Source organism: Fringilla coelebs (assembly GCF_963513975.1).
Source record: "Fringilla coelebs genome assembly, chromosome: 2".
In the NCBI taxonomy this organism is placed as follows: Eukaryota; Metazoa; Chordata; class Aves; order Passeriformes; family Fringillidae; genus Fringilla; species Fringilla coelebs.
Genome location: NC_140029.1, coordinates 82,229,579 through 82,248,383, shown reverse-complemented (window position 1 = coordinate 82,248,383; position 18,805 = coordinate 82,229,579). Strand labels below are relative to the sequence as shown.

At 38.7% G+C, this 18,805-nt stretch overlaps 1 protein-coding gene across 1 annotated transcript; it reads right to left on the bottom strand.

The window, feature by feature from the left end:
• Positions 1-471: 471 nt before the first annotated feature.
• Positions 472-18,446, bottom strand: RAB38 (RAB38, member RAS oncogene family; the record flags this gene model as incomplete). Its single annotated transcript, XM_084226730.1, has 3 exons — positions 472-624; positions 10,413-10,693; positions 18,242-18,446. The coding sequence occupies 3 exons, from the start codon at positions 18,444-18,446 to the stop codon at positions 472-474; spliced, it is 639 nt and encodes a 212-aa protein (XP_084082856.1).
• Between the last annotated feature and the right edge of the window lie 359 nt (positions 18,447-18,805).

Here is an 18,805-nt window from a genome sequence, read left to right as displayed (position 1 = left end):
TGAACAGCTCAATTTTCATTTTCATCATAATCTTCCTTTTATGAAACAAGATCATTCAAGTTTGAGGGGTGACAAAGAGTGCAATGATGACATTTGCCTGGTCAAGGTATTGAGAAAACATCCTGGAAATCAATGGACAAGTAGGGTGGTGCTGCAGTCTCATCACAAATATGAATTTCAGAAACCACATGGCAGAGAAATGGGTTTTGATATCATTGGTGCCACCCAAATAGGAAAACACAGCCATCACCATGAGTCTTACTTGACCAATAGCCTTAGAGAGTTTTGAATAGTTGCTAGGAATGAATACCTCATAATAAACTTTAGCTGAAAAAAAAAAAAGAAAAATTCATATATATTTTTGAGAAAATTGCAATCTGCTTGGGGACAATGTGGGCAGGCAGGTTTCGCTGAATAAAATACAAATTGTGAATCATAGTTGTTCAGCTCTTGTAATAGTCTGGAAGTCTCTTAGGATTTAAAGCAAGCTGAACAACTGACAATCTTGGAGGAATTCAGGTGTGGTTTTATAATATCTGGTTCAACCGACTGAACTGGATCACTCTCACTAGCAATTATGTGTTTCACCAAGCATCTGGAAGCTTCATTGATGTTTATATTTTCCTGGAAATAAAAGAGAAAGAGAGGCTGATTAGTCAATAATAATAAAAACATGTTGCATATTTCCTGTGCATAATTAAATTTTTCCCTTAGCAACATCAAAAGTTTACTTACCATAATAAACAGTTTTCAAAAATTGACTGTGTTAAATAGTGCTTACTGGAGTTTTGAAGTTGGTTAAGTTTTATATATATTATGATTCATGTATGTTTTAAAATATGTACTGAGCTGATTTTAAATTACCTCAAACTCTTGGTGATTTGATTGCTTCAACAAACGAAAAAACAAATGCCAGAGAGGTGTTGAAGATCAATGCCTGAAGTAAAACTCCAAAGACCATATTTCACTGCTTGAATAATGGTTTCTCATTTCCAAATAGTTAATTACCTACTATAGCCATGCATAGCACTTATTTTTTAAAGCCTTTCCCACAATTTCAAGAAGATTTCTGTATGCAATGCTCACAATGAAACCTGTGATGGACCAGTTTCATTGAATAAATGATACGATCTCAAATTACTCACAAAACAGTTAAAGGGTTCTGTATGGTTTGGAGTCCTCCCTTCTTTCTTGCTGAGGTGGCTGCAATGCACTGCATCTCTAATGCACTGATTCAGAAGAAATATATCCCCTCTGGTTGCATTTGTAGGACAGAAATCCTCACTCTGGGGTTTAAAATGAAAGCTTAAGCATATCTTTTTCTACATGTGCCTGATATAAACTGCCCATATAACTTGCAGCAGTTCTTACCCTGTTTGTAGAATAAGTAAAGATGAAACAGCTTGATCAGTGAGACACAGCTCAACACAGCATAGAAAATAAGCAGAAGTACTGAGTAGAGGTTTCTCTTTTTTGTAAATAACAGCCACCCATATGTTTGGTATGAAAATTCAGCTTTCTGGCATAAAAGGCACTCTTCTAGTGTAACTATTGGCATTGATTACTTATTTTTCAAAGCAGGAGATGGAAACTTCACTGTAGCTTCAGCTTCTAGGAAATTGTATTGCACATACATCCATATGGAAATGCATAGCATACATTTGTGTATATGAAAACACTGTTCTTGCCCAGTAAAGATAATGTTTTATTTGCAGCCTAAGATTACCCAGGTTTTCAAGTTGGATCTCTGAGTCATAGACTAGTTTTGACTGGAAGGGACATTTAAATGCCATCTAGTCCCAATTCTCGAGCATGTCCAGGTCCCTCTGGATGGCAATCTGGAGCCTGCTGTACTGAGGCCATAAACTAGCTATAAAAGAAAGAAACGTGTGTGTTTCAGTAGAGAAGAGACATTTCTAGGAAAATCAAAAGCTAAAGGAATAGCATATTTGTCTTTTATGTTATCTCCCACTTTCCAACTAGCCACCACAGGCTGGAACCATGACTTTGTCCAATCCCCTTGAAATCAATGTCAAAACTCCACAAATTCCATTGTCCATCCCTTTGCATCATAGTAAAGGGTTGAAATCTGTGGATCTAACTGAAAATGTTAAATAGTGCAAGATCTCACAGGTTTTTTCAATGGCAAACGTGAACTTAAATATTTTGTATGTAAAGAATATCATTAAGTAGTAAACCCCCAATACTTTTTTAAAAGTACATATTAATGAACATAGTAGCTGCTAGAAAGTAATATGGGGCTGGGAAGCGTCTCTCTACTGAGATGTTAAAATTCTGCTGTATCACATGGCTCTCTGAGACCATACTAGAAAATTCCTCAAGCATACACTGAAAACCCTTTTCAGAGCTCTGTGAAATTTTATTTAAAAAAAAAAAAAACAAACCCAGACAATGAAAAATATCTCTCAGCATTGCTTGGAAAACTGAAGCCAAAACAGGATTGTTAAATGCCCAAAACAAGAAATATAAAATCCTTTTGCATTGTGTTTGTTTCTACTGATGGACTGGTGAGCATTTAATTTGCCCATGTGCTGTTTCTGTGTTGAAATGGCAACATGTGTTTATTCAATAAGGTCTTAGGGACTACCTAAGATTCTGCCCAAACTGATTAATGTTCAGACAAAGACAGCAGCCATCTTTGTCAGAGGCTGCCGTTTTACAGCAATGGGAAAGGGGGAAGGAACCAAGCCCACAATAGCATAAAATGGGTATATGATAAAAATGCAGAAAAAAAAAATCTCCAGCCAGTACTCAAACAAGAAAAAGAAAAAAAAAAGAAAGAGGGAAGGAATAAAAAGTACTGTGCTGAGTCTAGAGAGGCAGTTTTTCATCTTTAACATTTTTATGAACTGTTTAAGCTGTGTGGATGACAATTTCAGCTGAGGTACAAGGGGAGGAAGAGGAAGGGTGACCCTGACAGACAGCACAGCTGGTTCTGAGTTTGTGTCTAGCTCCAGCCTGCTCCTGTGGTTCAGATGACAACTGGCACACAGTATGGACAAGAGATAACATGTTAAGTCACCTGCTGCAAGGAGCCTGTGGTCATGCCAACAAAGCAACTCCTGTTGTCCCAGGCCCCTGCCTTGACCACTTCCTTTCTGATGCTACTATTGCCTTTTGTTACAACCTTAATCCTGTGGTGTCTTAGACCTGCAGATCAGACATTGTTGTATTCTGGTCTGACTAATGAAATATTGATTTCTTCACCTCTCCTCCTATAGTATGTTTTGCAAAAGAAAAATCTGTATTCTGCTAGGCAGTGAAAAAGCTACAGACAGTAGAAGGTGATTTTCTATCCAAACACAGACATCCAGAGGTCTGGTGATTTTAGGGCCCATGAAGTGTTGAGAGGCAATCAAGGGGAGGAAAGAAAAAAAAAATAGAAAGTGAAAAACCACTCAAACACAAAGAAACCAACAATCGGAGTGTAAGATTGGCCAGAGAAGAATAATCACAGACAACCTATTAATGGTATTGAGACATGGGAACTGCCTCAATTATACCTGAAAATAAAATTAATTATGTTTCAAAAAAGCAAGAAAATGTAGGTGAGACAGTGGAGTGAAAAAATATCTTTCAGTAGGTCTCTATGCTGAAATGCCATAACTGTCACCTCCTATATGGCTTTGTCCTACAAAAGAACATCACAGACATTGTAATGATTCCTGAAGTTCAGAGTTCTCTTCTCTTCTCTTCTCTTCTCTTCTCTTCTCTTCTCTTCTCTTCTCTTCTCTTCTCTTCTCTTCTCTTCTCTTCTCTTCTCTTCTCTTCTCTTCTCTTCTCTTCTCTTCTCTTCTCTTCTCTTCTCTTCTCTTCTCTTCTCTTCTCTTCTCTTCTCTTCTCTTCTCTCTTCCTTGCACCTGTAGTGCCTGTTATCCAGCCTCCTCTGAGGCCACTTTTACCTTCACAGTTCTCCAAACACAGGAGACACCCTGTCTCCCTATATTGCTTTTCAGGCTGGTATTACTCAGCGCTGCACCTTTGATGTGTTTATCTGAACAGCAGCTTTCTGCGATAGGGAAGTGCTGCTATGGCCATTTGTCAAAAGGAGAAAATGCAGAGCCACATGAATCCTGGTCCAGCATGCAGTGGCTAGTTGGAAAGTGGGAGGCAGCATAGGATGAAGTCTTCACATGATAAGGTAAGAATGCAACACTTTCCTTTCTCAAGAAAAACTCTTTCCCAAGAGAGAGCTTTTACTGCAAGGCCAAAAAGGATCTTACCCACATTATGGTGTCTTTATCAGTCCTGTATTCCTGATTCAGCATGCCAGCCTTTATAAAAGCCTTTCCCAAGCATCTTGCCCTGCCCTGTCCCCTGAGGTGCCTAGCCCATTTCTGTGTGGCTCAGTAAGCCCCAGCAGCTACCCATGTCAGTGCAAGAGCTGAGCTCTGAATCCATCCCTAAGTGATTTATCCTGCATCAACCTCCCAAAATCTGCCAGAGCAAGAACCTGAACCCTGCTTCTGTGACTTGTGAAAGTCTTTCTCCTGGCCTCATCAAGAAGGAATGGAAAAGTGAAAATCAGAACACGTTACTCTTTATTCTATTACCAAAGAAAACAAGGCAAGGAAAATAACTCTGAGCAATCTCTGAAATCCAGAAAGGAACACTGGAGGACACAAATGAGATTAGTGTTTGCTTTGTAGATCAATCTTATTAAAATATATCCTTTCAAAGGACACTTTTATGGAAGGGATAGCAACTGAGGACAGGGAAAGAGAGCTGCATTATTTAAAACCCTTGAACTGATTGCTATTGGAAATAATGTCTTGTAAGCAACAATCAACTAAAAGGAATATAAATGCATTATTGAATGTGACTCAAAGCAGGACACAAGCTCAGCAATCGTTTTTGCATTCTGGATCACCTTGCCCCTTATCTGCCATCTCTACCACAGATGCAGAACATTAATGTTCAGAGCATTCCTTTTTAATGTATGAAATAAGTCCTCACAGATTAGACTGGCTCTTAGCTCTTTAGAAGAATAAAGGCCCGGACAAGTTTTAAGGGCCCGTCTCACTTTCAGATGAAAGAACTTTTTGTTTCTTTACCCTGCACATATCTTTGATTTGACTATCTGGTTGTTGTCTGATAGAACACTTTTCCCTTTTTACATTGACAGTTTTTTCCTCTTACTGATTCTGATGCTTCTGAGTCTTACCTTGAAAACCAGGGTGAAGAACAGTGTGTAGGCAGGCACAGAGGGCTAGAGACATGACCTTAGACTACTGCTGCAGTTGAAGGAAATTGACTTCCCATAAGCAAACATTTACAAATTGTGAAATATTCAGGTATTAGATGGGAGCCTAGTGAGAAGCTCATAGCTTCCACATTTTATTTCCATACTTCACTAAAATCCAGGAGCAAGGAAATGACTTGAAAGATGCTTTAACCTGCACTTCCCTTGAGCTAGCACTCTAAGGGAATGGTTCCACATGCTTCCTTAGCAGAACTCCCTGGAAACTGCTGGGAACAGAGCCTTATTAAGATGCTGTGCTGTACCCCTGCAGTGGTGTTTCTAGGAAAATGCAGCCATACAAGCTAAAAGCCATCTGAATGCATGAACATGAAATTCATAGATGTGAACTGCTGTGACTGCAGCTCTGAGAACAAGATCTTGTCTGTGACTGAATTCTTACATCTGATTGAATAGCCTGCAACAAAATTATTTAACTTAATGACTTTCTGATTTCAACAATTTTGTGTTTCTCTGAATTTCCAGATTTGGTACAGCACTAAATAATGCATTTCATAAAAGTGATCCAGAGAGCTACAGGACAGCTTTAATACCCATAGGATAATCTGAATGGACTCCTTTTAATTACAGGAAACTAGCTCTGCAAAGGATTCTGTGTAGAGTGATTGTACATCTGAAATGAAATTTCCTGCCTTAAGTGTCAGATTTATTTCTTGCTTTATGGCAGAATCTGAAATATTTCCTCAGACTGCACCGTGAGATTGGTTAGACTTTTTCTGAGTGAACTAAAAAGACAATCTAGGGAGCCACACATCCCTAACTGGGTCTAGCAGTCTCAAATGGATTTCTTGGATTTAAGTTACCAGATCAGCCCATTAGCTTAGAGTGTCAGCCTAATTCTAGGCTGTCCAAACCTTGTTTTTCTTTATGGAAATCAGAAGTGCTTATCCAGTTCTTCTGCAAATCTACTGCACAGCTTGCTTTTTTCATCTTTCATAATAATTGTCCAGTCAAAAGAACTGAAGAATCTGTGATTTAAAAAAGGGCTAGTAGAGCTTGGATTATTCACAGAATTCCCTGGTAAGATAGGAAGAATTAATGTCTTTGCTTTTTGAAAGAAAGGCTGGAACAGAGGAGAGAATGACTTTCTGAAGGCAACACAGCAGTGGCAAAGAGGACTTTTGATGGCTAGTCCAGCATTTGGGCCCTGTAAGGGGTTGGAACTAGATTATTTTTAAAGTCTTCCAACACAACTCATCCTGAATCTGTGGTGACACACCATGGACTGCCTGTCAAAAAAAGGTGAATAAAGGACATCTTATTATCCACATTTCTTAGAGGCAGAACTATAACAATGTCCTGGTCCAAATAAGATGTATCCAAATAGCCCAGAGACTCAGACTAAGGCTCATCAGTCTCCAGGTCACGATGCTCAGGAGACAAGGAGCTGTGTGCTTAACCTAGTTTTGTAAGGATCTGAAAAGCACAGCTACCAGCTTTTCTGGGCAATTTGGGCAAAACATGAATGTCTTTTCATCTAATTCTGTATTGCTGACAGCAGAATTACGGCAGGAAAAAAGAGGAACTCGGGCATAATAACAGCACAGCCATGGCCAGTTGTAAGGTATTTAAGTTTTTTTCTGAATTAGGTACTTTCAAGCACATTTAGCTTTGCCTGACTTGTCTGTTTTGTTGCACAACTTCCATTTTCATTATAAAGTGATAATAAGCTTGAAATTGCTCCTTTTCTAATCCAAGTCAAAAGCTCACCTCTTTGAACTGGGCATGCTGGTGAAAACAGTTTAAAGGCTTGAAAATGTGAGTGGAGCTCTCAGCTGCTCTGGCCGTGTGCTGGATAATTCAATGTGTGACAGGAAGAAGAAATTTCCTTCCTTTAAAAGAATGAATCTTTCACAATATTTGTGGTCATGAAATTTATTGAAGAATTTACTATTAAGGGTTATTTGGTTGGGTTGACTATCTGGGGATGTGCCCCTCAGACTGCAATGAATATGGGTGAAGTAAATATGCAGATATAAAAGAGACCAGGCTCACCAGCGGATATATGGTAACAGTCTAACTTGTGACTACACTGTGAGGTGGTGTTGCCCAATAAGGCCCTCCTCACATGGAAAACGTCCTAACAAAATCTTCTGTCTTTGTAGGGAGAAGACTGAAAGAGAGTTGTTTCCTTCAGATCAATGTAAGAATCAAAACTAATACATAAGGCTGCATTATGTGGCTCAAATGTTTTCTATTGGAGTTGTTAGCTTACAAAAATAGCACCAGGGAATAATACAGTGATTTTTTATTTTTTTTTTTGTGTAATCTTCCAGTGAACAGACAAAAGCCTAAAACCATTGACAGTTTGAAATATGGTAGGTACATATATGGCATGCTACTTTCTGGAAGGCAACCAAAACAAAAAGATGTTCCTTTTATAAGTTACCACCTTTGTTTTTCCAAAATGCGTAAATCATATTCAGTTTGTTCTCAAGGCTTTAGCATTTCCAAGCACATCTCCAGAAAACCTCTGGAGATCTAATTATTCCAGGGTACCACAAAAAGATAGTTATTACTTATTTGAACTGCTAAAACTGATAGCTGCAATATGGTGACTCCTTTGTCCATGTTATTCTGCTTCAAAAGAGTTTCTATTCTCTGTAGCAGAGTTAGTAATTTTTTTTATCAGACTAAAGTTCAATTACTTATGATGCCCTCAGCTGAAAGAATACCAGGTATGTACAATATTCAGAATTCTAAAATAGAAGTGATATTAACTTTAGTTTAGAAAAGGAAGTGTAAGGTTTAGTTTAGAACTTAGATCAAATGGGAAAATTATTTTGATCTAACTTAGTTTAAATGTTGTGATTCTACCATCTTTACTGGAATGACTCACTGCATAATTTTAAAGTCAGATGCCTCCAATTCTGGGTGGAAATCAGGTGTGTGGATTGCAGAACAACAGGTCTTAGCCTCTGGTGTATAGCAGCAGAGAATAGTCTGGTAACAGCTGTGTGCCCTCAGCTCTCATCATTCCCTTCAGAGAGGCTTTTGAAAGCTAGTCTTGTCATAGCTGGATTTTTTTTCTGTTCCTACCTGATTGCATTGTCAATCTGGGGACTGCTTGGCTTTTGGAGTTAAATAACGTAAGAAGAATCTAGATATTTACCGTGTCTAACATAAGAGAAATTCTTAATTCTATGCAGCTTAGAGAAACTTGAAAACATTTCCTCTGTTATGACTTTAAAAAGAATTTATATCCTCTATACATCTTTTATACTTCCATAGTTCTGCCCCAGATTGGCTCCATCATCATCGTAAAACCTCTGTCATCTTTGAAATTGTTTGCATATTCCTTTTCTGTCATGATCTGCGATGGCCCTTAGCACAATAAATGTGGTTGTCCTTTTTGAGTGGTGGGCATGCGCTTCCTAGGGACTGATGTAAGGAATTCATGGTGCACATTACATTCTCATAACAAAATGTAGCTCATCATAAAGACGAACACTGGATTCTCTTGGCCTCACCCAACACAAATCAGCAGATGAACCACAGACCTTCATATAAACCAGGTGCTGCAAACGAAGCAATAGGAAGTACCCTGTTGAGGAGCAAGATAGTTTACACTCTTACCTAGACCAAAACTTCTCTCTATAAATGGCATCTTAAGAAACAGTGGCTGGATTTGAGACCCATACAGTAGAGAAGCAAAGGCATGAATTACAAAGACATAGAATCATAGAATCATAGAATGCTTTGGGTTGGAAGGGACCTCTTCAAGTCATCTTGTCTAACCCGCCTGCCAGGGCAGGGACATCGTCAGCTGGAATGGGTTGCTCAGAGTCAATCCAACCTAGCCTTGAATATTTCCAGGGATGGAGCATCCACCATGTCTGGGCAACTTGTTCCAATGTTTCACCATCCTTTGTCAGAAGAAAACATTTCTTATCTCTAGTGTAAATCTACCTTCTTTTAGTTTAAAATCACTACCCCTTGTCCTGTGACAACAGGCTCTCATGACAGGTTTGTCCCTGTTTTTGTTATAAGCCCCCTTAAGTACTGAAAAGCTGCAATCTCAGCCCAGAGTTCATGCAATGCTTGAGGCAGTCTGGGATATGCTGCTATTCCCCTGCTGTTACTTCTGCTGATTGCGAGTGAAACATCTTTTAAATATTAATGCTTAAAGAAGGTCTCAAGACCAGAAAAGTAAAACACAAATATACACCCTAAAAGTTCTTAAGTACCTTACATAAAGTGTTTAAAAGGAATTAAACAATCAAATGTAGCATTTTGGCTTCCAGACTACTAGAAATCTAGGTTAAACCGGAACCAAATTGTTTACATTTCAAACATCCAAAAGTTCCCCAGAGCTGTCAATGATTACACCAGCTTACATAATAGGAGGATACAATCAACACAATATCTACTGAATTGTTGCGTTCAAATCAATATTTCGCATGCCAGCTCTCCAAATCCCGCATGAACTGAAATTATCCGAGACATCTCAAATTGATCTACAGTACCAACGTACTTTTGGCCTTCATCATTTGAAAGCCCGAGTGCTCTTTCTGATTTTTATCTCAATATTCCATGCACTCAGGAAATCTGTACCAAGGCAAAGAATTGAACCTCAGAGCAGCTCATTCAGCCCTTTGACCACTGATATTTCCTTCCTCCCCAGATACGTGATTTTTTTGAAAAGGCTTTTGAGAATGAGAGCTTATAACAGTGAACATTGTACAAGCACTACAATAGACTGACTTTATTTCTGGAATCTAAGGCAATGGAGCTATTGTCTCAAATCAGCATTTCTCGGGCAAAGTGGTTATATAACTATTTGGAGATAATATTCAATGTTAAGAATGATGAAAAAACATCTTCATATCATTCACAAGAGGTAGCTTCTATGCTTGCCTAAGATCATCATCCTCCCCAGGCTACTGAGCAGTAACCTGTTGACCGGGCACATACTTTACTGCTGGCCTACCATAGCCCAGCAGCTGCATTTCAGAATTTCACAATAAAAGACCTAAAAGAAATAGAATTGCACACTATACATTTACAAATCCATCTTTAATTAATACTACAAGAGAGGAGCTTTTCAAGGTGCACGTGTAGACCAAATGAACTATTTTGGGAACTGATTTCTCTGACCTTAGAAACATTTGAAAAGAAACTAAAACATTACCTTGGCCGATGTTTCAAACCAGCCCACGAACCCATTCTCTTTGCAGAACTGATCCATCTTGATGCCGTTGTTCATAAGAACATCTATTCCCTGGTCACATTTGTTTGCTAATAGGACTGCTGGCACAGGCTTGCCATTTGGAAGAACCAACTTAGAGTCCAAATCCTCTTTCCATTTTGTCACTGCTTCAAATGTCGCTGGTCTTGTAACATCAAAGACAATAAACGCTCCCATAGCCTCTCTGTAATACACCCTGGTCATGTTTCCAAATCTTTCCTGTCCTGTAATGAAGAAAGTAGGAGGGGGAAAAAAACATTACCTTGTAAAAATCAGTGCTTCCAGTCTAGGTCACTATTTCACATAGCAGGTTTTCTGAGATAACCTTACTGAAGGCAGGACTTCATTTTAAAAGTCCCTAGGAAACTACTCTTTCTCTAAATAATTTTAAATACCATGCTAGAATAATTTGTATGAAAATGCAGGAGAGTATTGCATGAAAAAGGAATTTTCAAGCCAACAGCCAAGGAAATTTAATGGGGTTTATTATAAGTGAATAATAAGTGTGATAAGTGAATAATAAGTGTATGGTCTTATTAGGCTACCAAATTTCTCAGTCTGTGGACAGTCTTTGAGTACATTATAGGACTTTCAACAAGAGACACAAAAAAATATAGGTACCAGATTGGAAGCTCCTTGGTATTTTGTCTCCTTGTATTTTGTCTAAAACATCTAACGCAACTGAACTGCTCAAGCATGAAGAGGATCCTGCATCTTCTTATGCAAATGATAATAACCAGCAGTACCATAATATAGCTCTAGCACCATACCAGGCATCAGTGTAATTACAAGTTTACCTTTACTGGAAAACCAAAACACAGAGGTGAGGAAGGTGAATTTAAGGCCTAACAAACATGGAAAGTGCTCTAAGAAATACCACAGCAGTAGCAATATGAAGAGCTGCGTTGCTCCACTGAAAAGATCTGTGAGGAGGGTTCCATACCAGTTCTGTTCAGAAGTTTTGTGGTTTTATTTGCTGAATTCAAAGTGCTTTCTGGGAAAGGACAGAGTTTTTTGTGAGTTAACAGTACATTAGTATGTTCAAACATGGACGTTTGTAAATATCTTTCATTTTATATGATTAAAAGTATGAACAAATTAACACATGACATCAGGATGTAGTATGCTGAGCAGCTGTGGATTTGTTGCTATAGCTGCTGTTTTCATGGGAACTCTGGAAAAATAAATTACACAGAACTTTTCTTGAAAATAAAAAATAGATTTTCTACTAATGTCTGCAGCAGAGCTGTGATCCAAAGAAGAATTATAAGCTCCTGAAACATTTCACAACAATAGAAGTTTTTAAGCAAGACAATTCCTGTACATGCTTCCATAGCTGCTATGGAAATAGAACCATTGAATGCAAACCTGTTTCTAGCCTTATTTTCTCAACATGAGCAATTTTGAGTAGGTTAGGAAGACAAGAAGATTGGCAGTCTGCCTCTGACCCCAGGAAGGTTATTTGTGGAGAATTTGTCTGATGGAAATTTTGCTGTCAAATGTAAGGGAAGGCTGAGAAGGGAAAGGTACCAATTGTTTGGCTTCTAGACCAAGCACTTTCATTTAATGGAAATAGCACTGAACCCACTTAGGGGGTCAACACCATCAGTTCGTGATGTTTGTCTTTGGTTTCAAGCACTGTGGCAGCAAGGAGACAGCCATTCACATGACACAGAAACAAAAGAAGAAGGCTGTCTTCTCTAAATTCATGTCAATTTTTTTTTTCTTAAAGAAACAGTGACCTATTGATAAAGCAAGATAGAAATAGATTATTTCTGGGAAAGAAGAGGTCATATTCAAAATTTCTTTCGTTATATTTTTATTCAAATGTCTTATGATTCCTATCAGTGGGCTAATCAGATGAATGGCTAAGTCATGTGCTATTCAATAATCTCCTTGTTGAGAAATTCTTTTTTCATCTGCAAGAAGGTGCCTTCCACCAAAAGCCAAGGTCTGATTAGAGACAGCAGTGAGGTAAGCAGCAACATATACAAATGGCTTTTGATGAATGTTGTATTTCACTGATGCCTTATACTTCTCATACGAAGTTCTTGAGATGCTCACACTATAGGTGATATCAGAGCAGCTCAACACAGGCCTCACACATATTTATTAGGACTCAGGTCGCTGAGAGAGGTGGGACATGGTGTCACAGAACATTAACTAAATTATTCATTTGCAGAATTAAATCATTCACCATGAAGGGAGTTACTAAAGGAATAAAAGGCTCCTAGGTTGTGATCTTCTGCTTAGTAGTAGCCCACAAATTCCTGACAAATTGTATGACACTGATTCTTCCTCTGGCTTCCAGCTGCTTTTTCAGATACACAGGGTTCTCACTGCACAGAAAAGCCAATGTGTTTGCAAAAGCAGCATTTTGCAGGAAGACGGGGATAACCAATTTCCATCACCAACCACTTCAAAGAAAGAGAAAGAATGGAGCTGCATGATTAACTGTCTAAACTGGTTTTGAAGTGCTCTTTTGCTCCATCAGTTATAATTAATGTATCAATATACTTGACAGAAAGGCATTAGGCCAGTTTGAATAGAAAAATAGGTACTTTATAAATCAGAGTTTTAGTTTTATGACCTTTGCATAATGACTTTTATTTAATTTAAATTGTGGAAAAAGTGATCTCTAGTATTTGCATTGAGCTTGGAGAACTAAATAATATGTCTAAGGATGCAGAAGTACTCTTTTTTCTACAGATTCGTGCTTATGTGAACAAAATCCTATATTAATAGATGAGGTTCCTAAAACCTTTTAGTTTAGCAGAATCACTTGTAATAATAAGCACTGCTTGATGTATTAAAGACGTCAAAATCAGGCCTTAGGTTTTCAGCAACACAATGTCTTAGGGAGGAATTAGGCTAGAAAACAGATCAACCATTAGGTATTCAGTGGTATCTTGCAGGCAGCCTTGAACATTAGAATCTGCTTTACTGCAAGAACGTCTGGGGAAGACTGGTTTTGCTTTTCACTGGAAGGGTCAGAAGTTTGGGAAATATTTGATCTGGTCCAGAGTACTTTACTGCATCCCTTACAAGACCACTGGCATTTAGTATCAAACCCTGCAATTCCAATGGCCTTTGCCCACTGAGATGGGCCTTTATGTTGGGATTATCAGCCCTGAATTAGATGAAAAAATTAACTGGGAGTACTGAAGGTTAGGATCCCTTTGTAGTTGGAGACTGAGATGAAATGTCTAATTGTTAATTCAGATGAATACTGCTCTACTTGGAAGCGAACCCGGTGAGATCAAGGTGATAAAGCAGCAAGATTTCTACTAAAAGGAAGCATTCTCTGTCTGAAGGGCAGCTGCCTGCACATTTATCCTAATCTCAGTAACACCTCTGCAGCAGGCAAAACTATCAGTTCATGGGTTTAAAGCAACCATCAGCTGAACTTTCATACCTTACAAAAATTTACCCCAAATAAATTTGTACAGTAATCTAAAATTTTCACTAACCACTATCATCCCTTATAAAGGTATAAAAAATAATGATGAAGGGATGAAACTCAGATAATTTCCACAATTTTGACCACAGCATCTGAAATGTGGCACAAAAATTTAAATTAAAAATTGATTGAAACTGCCCAATGCTTTATTATGCATTCTACTTCTTCATGGTCCTAAGAGACAATACTTTTGGGAATCACCTGGCTTTACAGACAGCCTTTAGCCAACACTGAAAAGCTGGGAACTGTGGAGAAGATTTAAACATCTTTTACCTTTCCCTTCAAAATATCTTTTAGGGTATTCACACTTGAATTCAAATAATTGTCTTTATGGACTGAAGCTTAAGCAGCCCTTGGGCTGATGTTCACCACCCCAGAAGGAGGAAAAGCAGGCTGTCTGCAGGATCTGGCCCACAGATTCCAGCACCAATCTCTACTGAAATAAAACCCTCAGAGCACGAGACTTATTTATGTTTGCAGAACAGTAATTTCAAGGTAACTTAGCCTAGAAATCACCATGACTATCTTATTTATGCATATGTGCTGCAATGCTTAGCAGCTGCTGAAAGCCTAAAATGCTGAGGACGTGCTGTGCCTGGCATTCGTGAACAGGTTTCCACTTACTCCCTCTGCAGCTTAACAATCCTAAAAACTTTACAAGTGCAGAGATGCTCGTCTATAGCTGTGGGTAGACTGCTGCTTCTGAAGGTGAAAGTGACCTGGAAAGGAAATGGAACTGTTCTTTCCCCAAAGCATTGGTCCAACGGTTTATGAGATGAGAACCAGGCTTTTAAGCACAAACCAATATCTTTTTGGAAGCAATGAATAACCCAGCCCACTCAAATGCAGAAGGAGTGATAAAGAGGATGCTGAGGTGCCTGTAGAAAAGGAGCAGGGAACAGGCTCTGATGTGCTGCTCTCTGCTCAAAGCTCCTCCCTGCAGTAAATCTATGGCTAAAGCTGGTCTCAGAGAAATCTCTGGGCTGTTTGGGCACAAAACACAGACAGTAGCACAGAGAGCAGTCTTGCAAAGAAGGGAATAGCAAATACATCCAGATCTGCTGTCTGCAACAGCTGTTTTCTTCAGAAGCAGTGTGCCAGCCTGCATCTGCAGGGCCAACCCCATCCACCGTAACCTTGTGCAAAATATGATTCAGAATTTCTTTAGAGCTTTCCTTCTAAGAATTCATTAATGAATTTAAAGGACATGCACACAAAGACAGCAGAAAAGATAAAGAAATAAAGACAGAATTTGACTGAGGGGCAAGATTTAATGTTGTATGATACAGCAGTAGAGGTGATGGCACACTTTAACAGGAACACCAAAACTAATGACTTGTGAAACAAAATGGAATTGTTATGGAGAAATTAAAAAAAGGTGAATTTTATCATGTATATCTCCTCCCACACTCAATACTAAACATTCAGTCACCTCAGACTTAGGCATTTCACTGAATCAGACATAAGTTCATAGATTTTAATGACAGCATGTTGTTACAAACACCATAGTATCATAAAGCATTAAGGTTAATCTTACTATTCCTGCCTAACACCCACAGTTTCAGGAATACAGTATGTGTTAAAACCATTGTCTTAAAGTAACAACATGAGATACAGAGCTTACATTATCCCTGAATTACTTTTTGTAATACTTAGCCATCCTTGTTTTTTGGCATTTGTCTCTCATCTAAATAAATGCAGTTTCAGCATCTAGCTGTTAGATCATATTATAGTTTTGTTTAAAAAACTAAAAAACACAGAGAAATACCTTACACAAATATTAACTGCATTTAATTAGATGGCACCAGATAAACCAAATTTACTTTTTCTTATGTATGGTAAGGATAAACCAGGCCAAACCATTTGGTCCTACCACAGCTGGAATGTGTCACTTCTCAAATGAAGTCATCACGTACATAAACCTTACTAATAATGTAAATAACTTTGACACTAGTTTTAATCACAATATTTTAAAGAAAATTATTTCTAGATTTTTAAACAATTTACTACCCATGAAAATCAAGGAGAAGTAGACATATTCTTGGTACTGGGTTCACTGCCTGTGTAAGGGAGAGGGGAGAGGATATAAGAGCTAAAATAATACCTGATATGCATATATAAATACTATATAAATATTTATTCATATATCATTCCTGATATGAAATATTATCAATGTATTTTCAGAATTTGCTTTAATTCAAGGTGTTCTGCATGCTAAGCCAACATCCTTCAGCTTGGTCAGGGACTGAAAGTTTATTTCCTTACCCTAAAAGATAAACCTGACTTGATAAGAGTCCATCAAAAGAGAAAGGATGTTCCTAGACCAGAAATTTTATTTTCCTCCTTCTTCTCATTGCCCATTTGTATTTTGCAAATGATTTTACATGAGCAGCCACAGCCAGGAGAAACCAATTCCATTCTCTCCATATTTCCAATCAATTCCAATTTTCTCTTTCATTTTTGAACCTCTGTTTCTCTCACCAGCCAGATGCCTTACATGTGATAACTTTTATGGCTGTACCATGATCATCTAAATTCAGCGTGCTGCTTACAGATCTTGCTCTCTATGTACAGCCAGCCACAGCTAAAGCTCCTTAAGCAGAAGTCATTAAAGCTAAGACAGCGACTCTTTTTATTACCAACCACTGTCTTGACCTTCACAATGATGCTTTGAATTGGGCGATTCATACGAAATTTAGTACTGTGCTGTAATTCTCTCTGTCATGTGTGATAACTCAGAAAGCATGCTAGTCATTCAGTACTACAACTAGGTGTAATTGCTTTTGCAGCCTGACTGAAAGCTACATCATATGATCTGCCAGCACATGATTAGTAGTGTAATAAATCTCTGAAACAAGGCATGCAAAATACATTCTTTAAGTCCCTGATACATTCAGAATTTACTATAAAGTGCTTTTTTTTCTCATGCAGAAATGTTTTTCTGGCAGTGTATGTATTTGTTACAATCAGCCCCTGGCGAACAGTGAAATAAATGTTTGCCACATTATTCTATCTTTTAATAAAGAAAACTGAGCACATATATATTTAAAACCAGAAAACCACAAGACTGAATTAGTGTGTGAAAAAGCAGAGTTTGTACGTTTTACATAAAGCAGTGTTGTTGCATAAGTTTTAGTACCTCAGTGCCAAATTCAGAGCTCAGACATGAGACAGCTCAGTGCAGCAGAAAAGTACTCCCTCCACCGATAAGAATGTCAAGAATTTTTTCATTTCACCAGTTTTACCCGGTGCTGTTCCAGACTAGATCAATGAGCCTGAGTGGGCTCACAACTCAGGCCACAGGCTGGTACAGTTGTCTAACAGCTGATATGATGTTCACCTTTTTTCCCTACTTACTGAAAGTAATTTCTTAATTTAATTGAGATTTTAAATGCTTTCCTTTATGCTGCAATCTATTGTTACAGTTGTATTTGATTCCTGCATTCACAAAATGAAAAATAATTACTTACAGCATGGGATATATGCCATCAAGATGAACATATTTTGGACTGAAACAAAAATGATTGATTTTTTCAGAAAGGTGGTGGCAAAAAAAAAGTTGCCTGCTTAATTTGAAGCCAAATCAAAAATGTCTGAAGCACTGACAGCAACAATGTCAAATTCTGTGGGTTTTAATGATGTAACCATGTGGGGATATCTGAACTTCTTTACTCTTTTTCTCTTTGTTTTGCTTGATGTTGGAATAAGGGTATTTAAATATGAGTAATTATATTTTTAACAACCAGAAGGATTGCCAAATAGAAACATTTATTTTTCCAAAACACATAAGAAGTTGCTTTCATTGGACTGAAGGAGAGCAGGGATGAGAGAGGAAGAAGGAAAGTATTTCGATAAACCAACTCATATATATTTTCTTTATTTTTTTAACTATAAAAGTAATTTTAATCATCTTACTGAAAGCCTCATCTATTCCACCAAATTAAAAAGATTTAACAGGACATTCTGTTAGTTCAAGGAAGCAAAACTGAACATTGTCAGCTGCAGGGAAAACAACAGGGGCATTTGGAGAGAGGTGCCTGAGCCCCTTAATATGTCCAAGGGCTTGGGAGAAAAATCAGCTAGCACAGGTTCCACTCTGACTCTCTGGCTTCCTTAGTTTGGGAGTCTGCTGGTTTTAGGGAATCTCCAAAATGTCAAGCTGCCCTTAAAGTTTTCTCTCCTCAATCTGCTCTCCCTCGTTGCAGAGGCAGTGGCGGTTCCCAGCTGTCGGATCAGTACAAATGAATTGGGGTCTGTATTTTGTACTGTTCTTCTCTAGATTATGGGGCAAAGGGCTTTCCTCCGTACTCACCCGCAATGTCCCAGAGCTGCAGCCGTACCACAGTCTCAGCATCCCAGTTCAGCACCTTCAAAGCAAAGTCCACCCCGATGGTGGCCCGGTAGTGGGGGGAGAAGTTCTGGTGGACATAGCGCTTGATGATGCTGGTTTTGCCCACTCCCAGGTCCCCGATCACCAGCAGCTTGTAGAGGTGCTCCTTCTGGTTGTGCTTCTGCATCTTTCCTCTGGCTGTGGCTGCTCCCTGCAAACTGATTGCATGCTCTGCCCGAGGAATCCTGCCAGCCTGAGGGGAAGAGAGGGGGTGAGGGACTGGGGAGGGAAGGAAAGAGAGCAAGGTAGGTGGAGGCTCTCTCCCTTCCCACGGAAGCAGGATGACCAGGTCCAGCCGGCAGCCCTGCTGGGAGATGAAGTAAGGACGAACCGGGGGAAGGAAGTCTCCCAGAAAGTTTTGTGCGTATGTGTGTGAAGGTCAGCACGAGGTGTGTCTGGGATTAGTCTGGCTGCTAAAGGCTTTGCAGGAAAATTCATGCAACAGTTCTGTACTCTGGCTCCTTGCTGAAAGGACAGTGTTTGTGT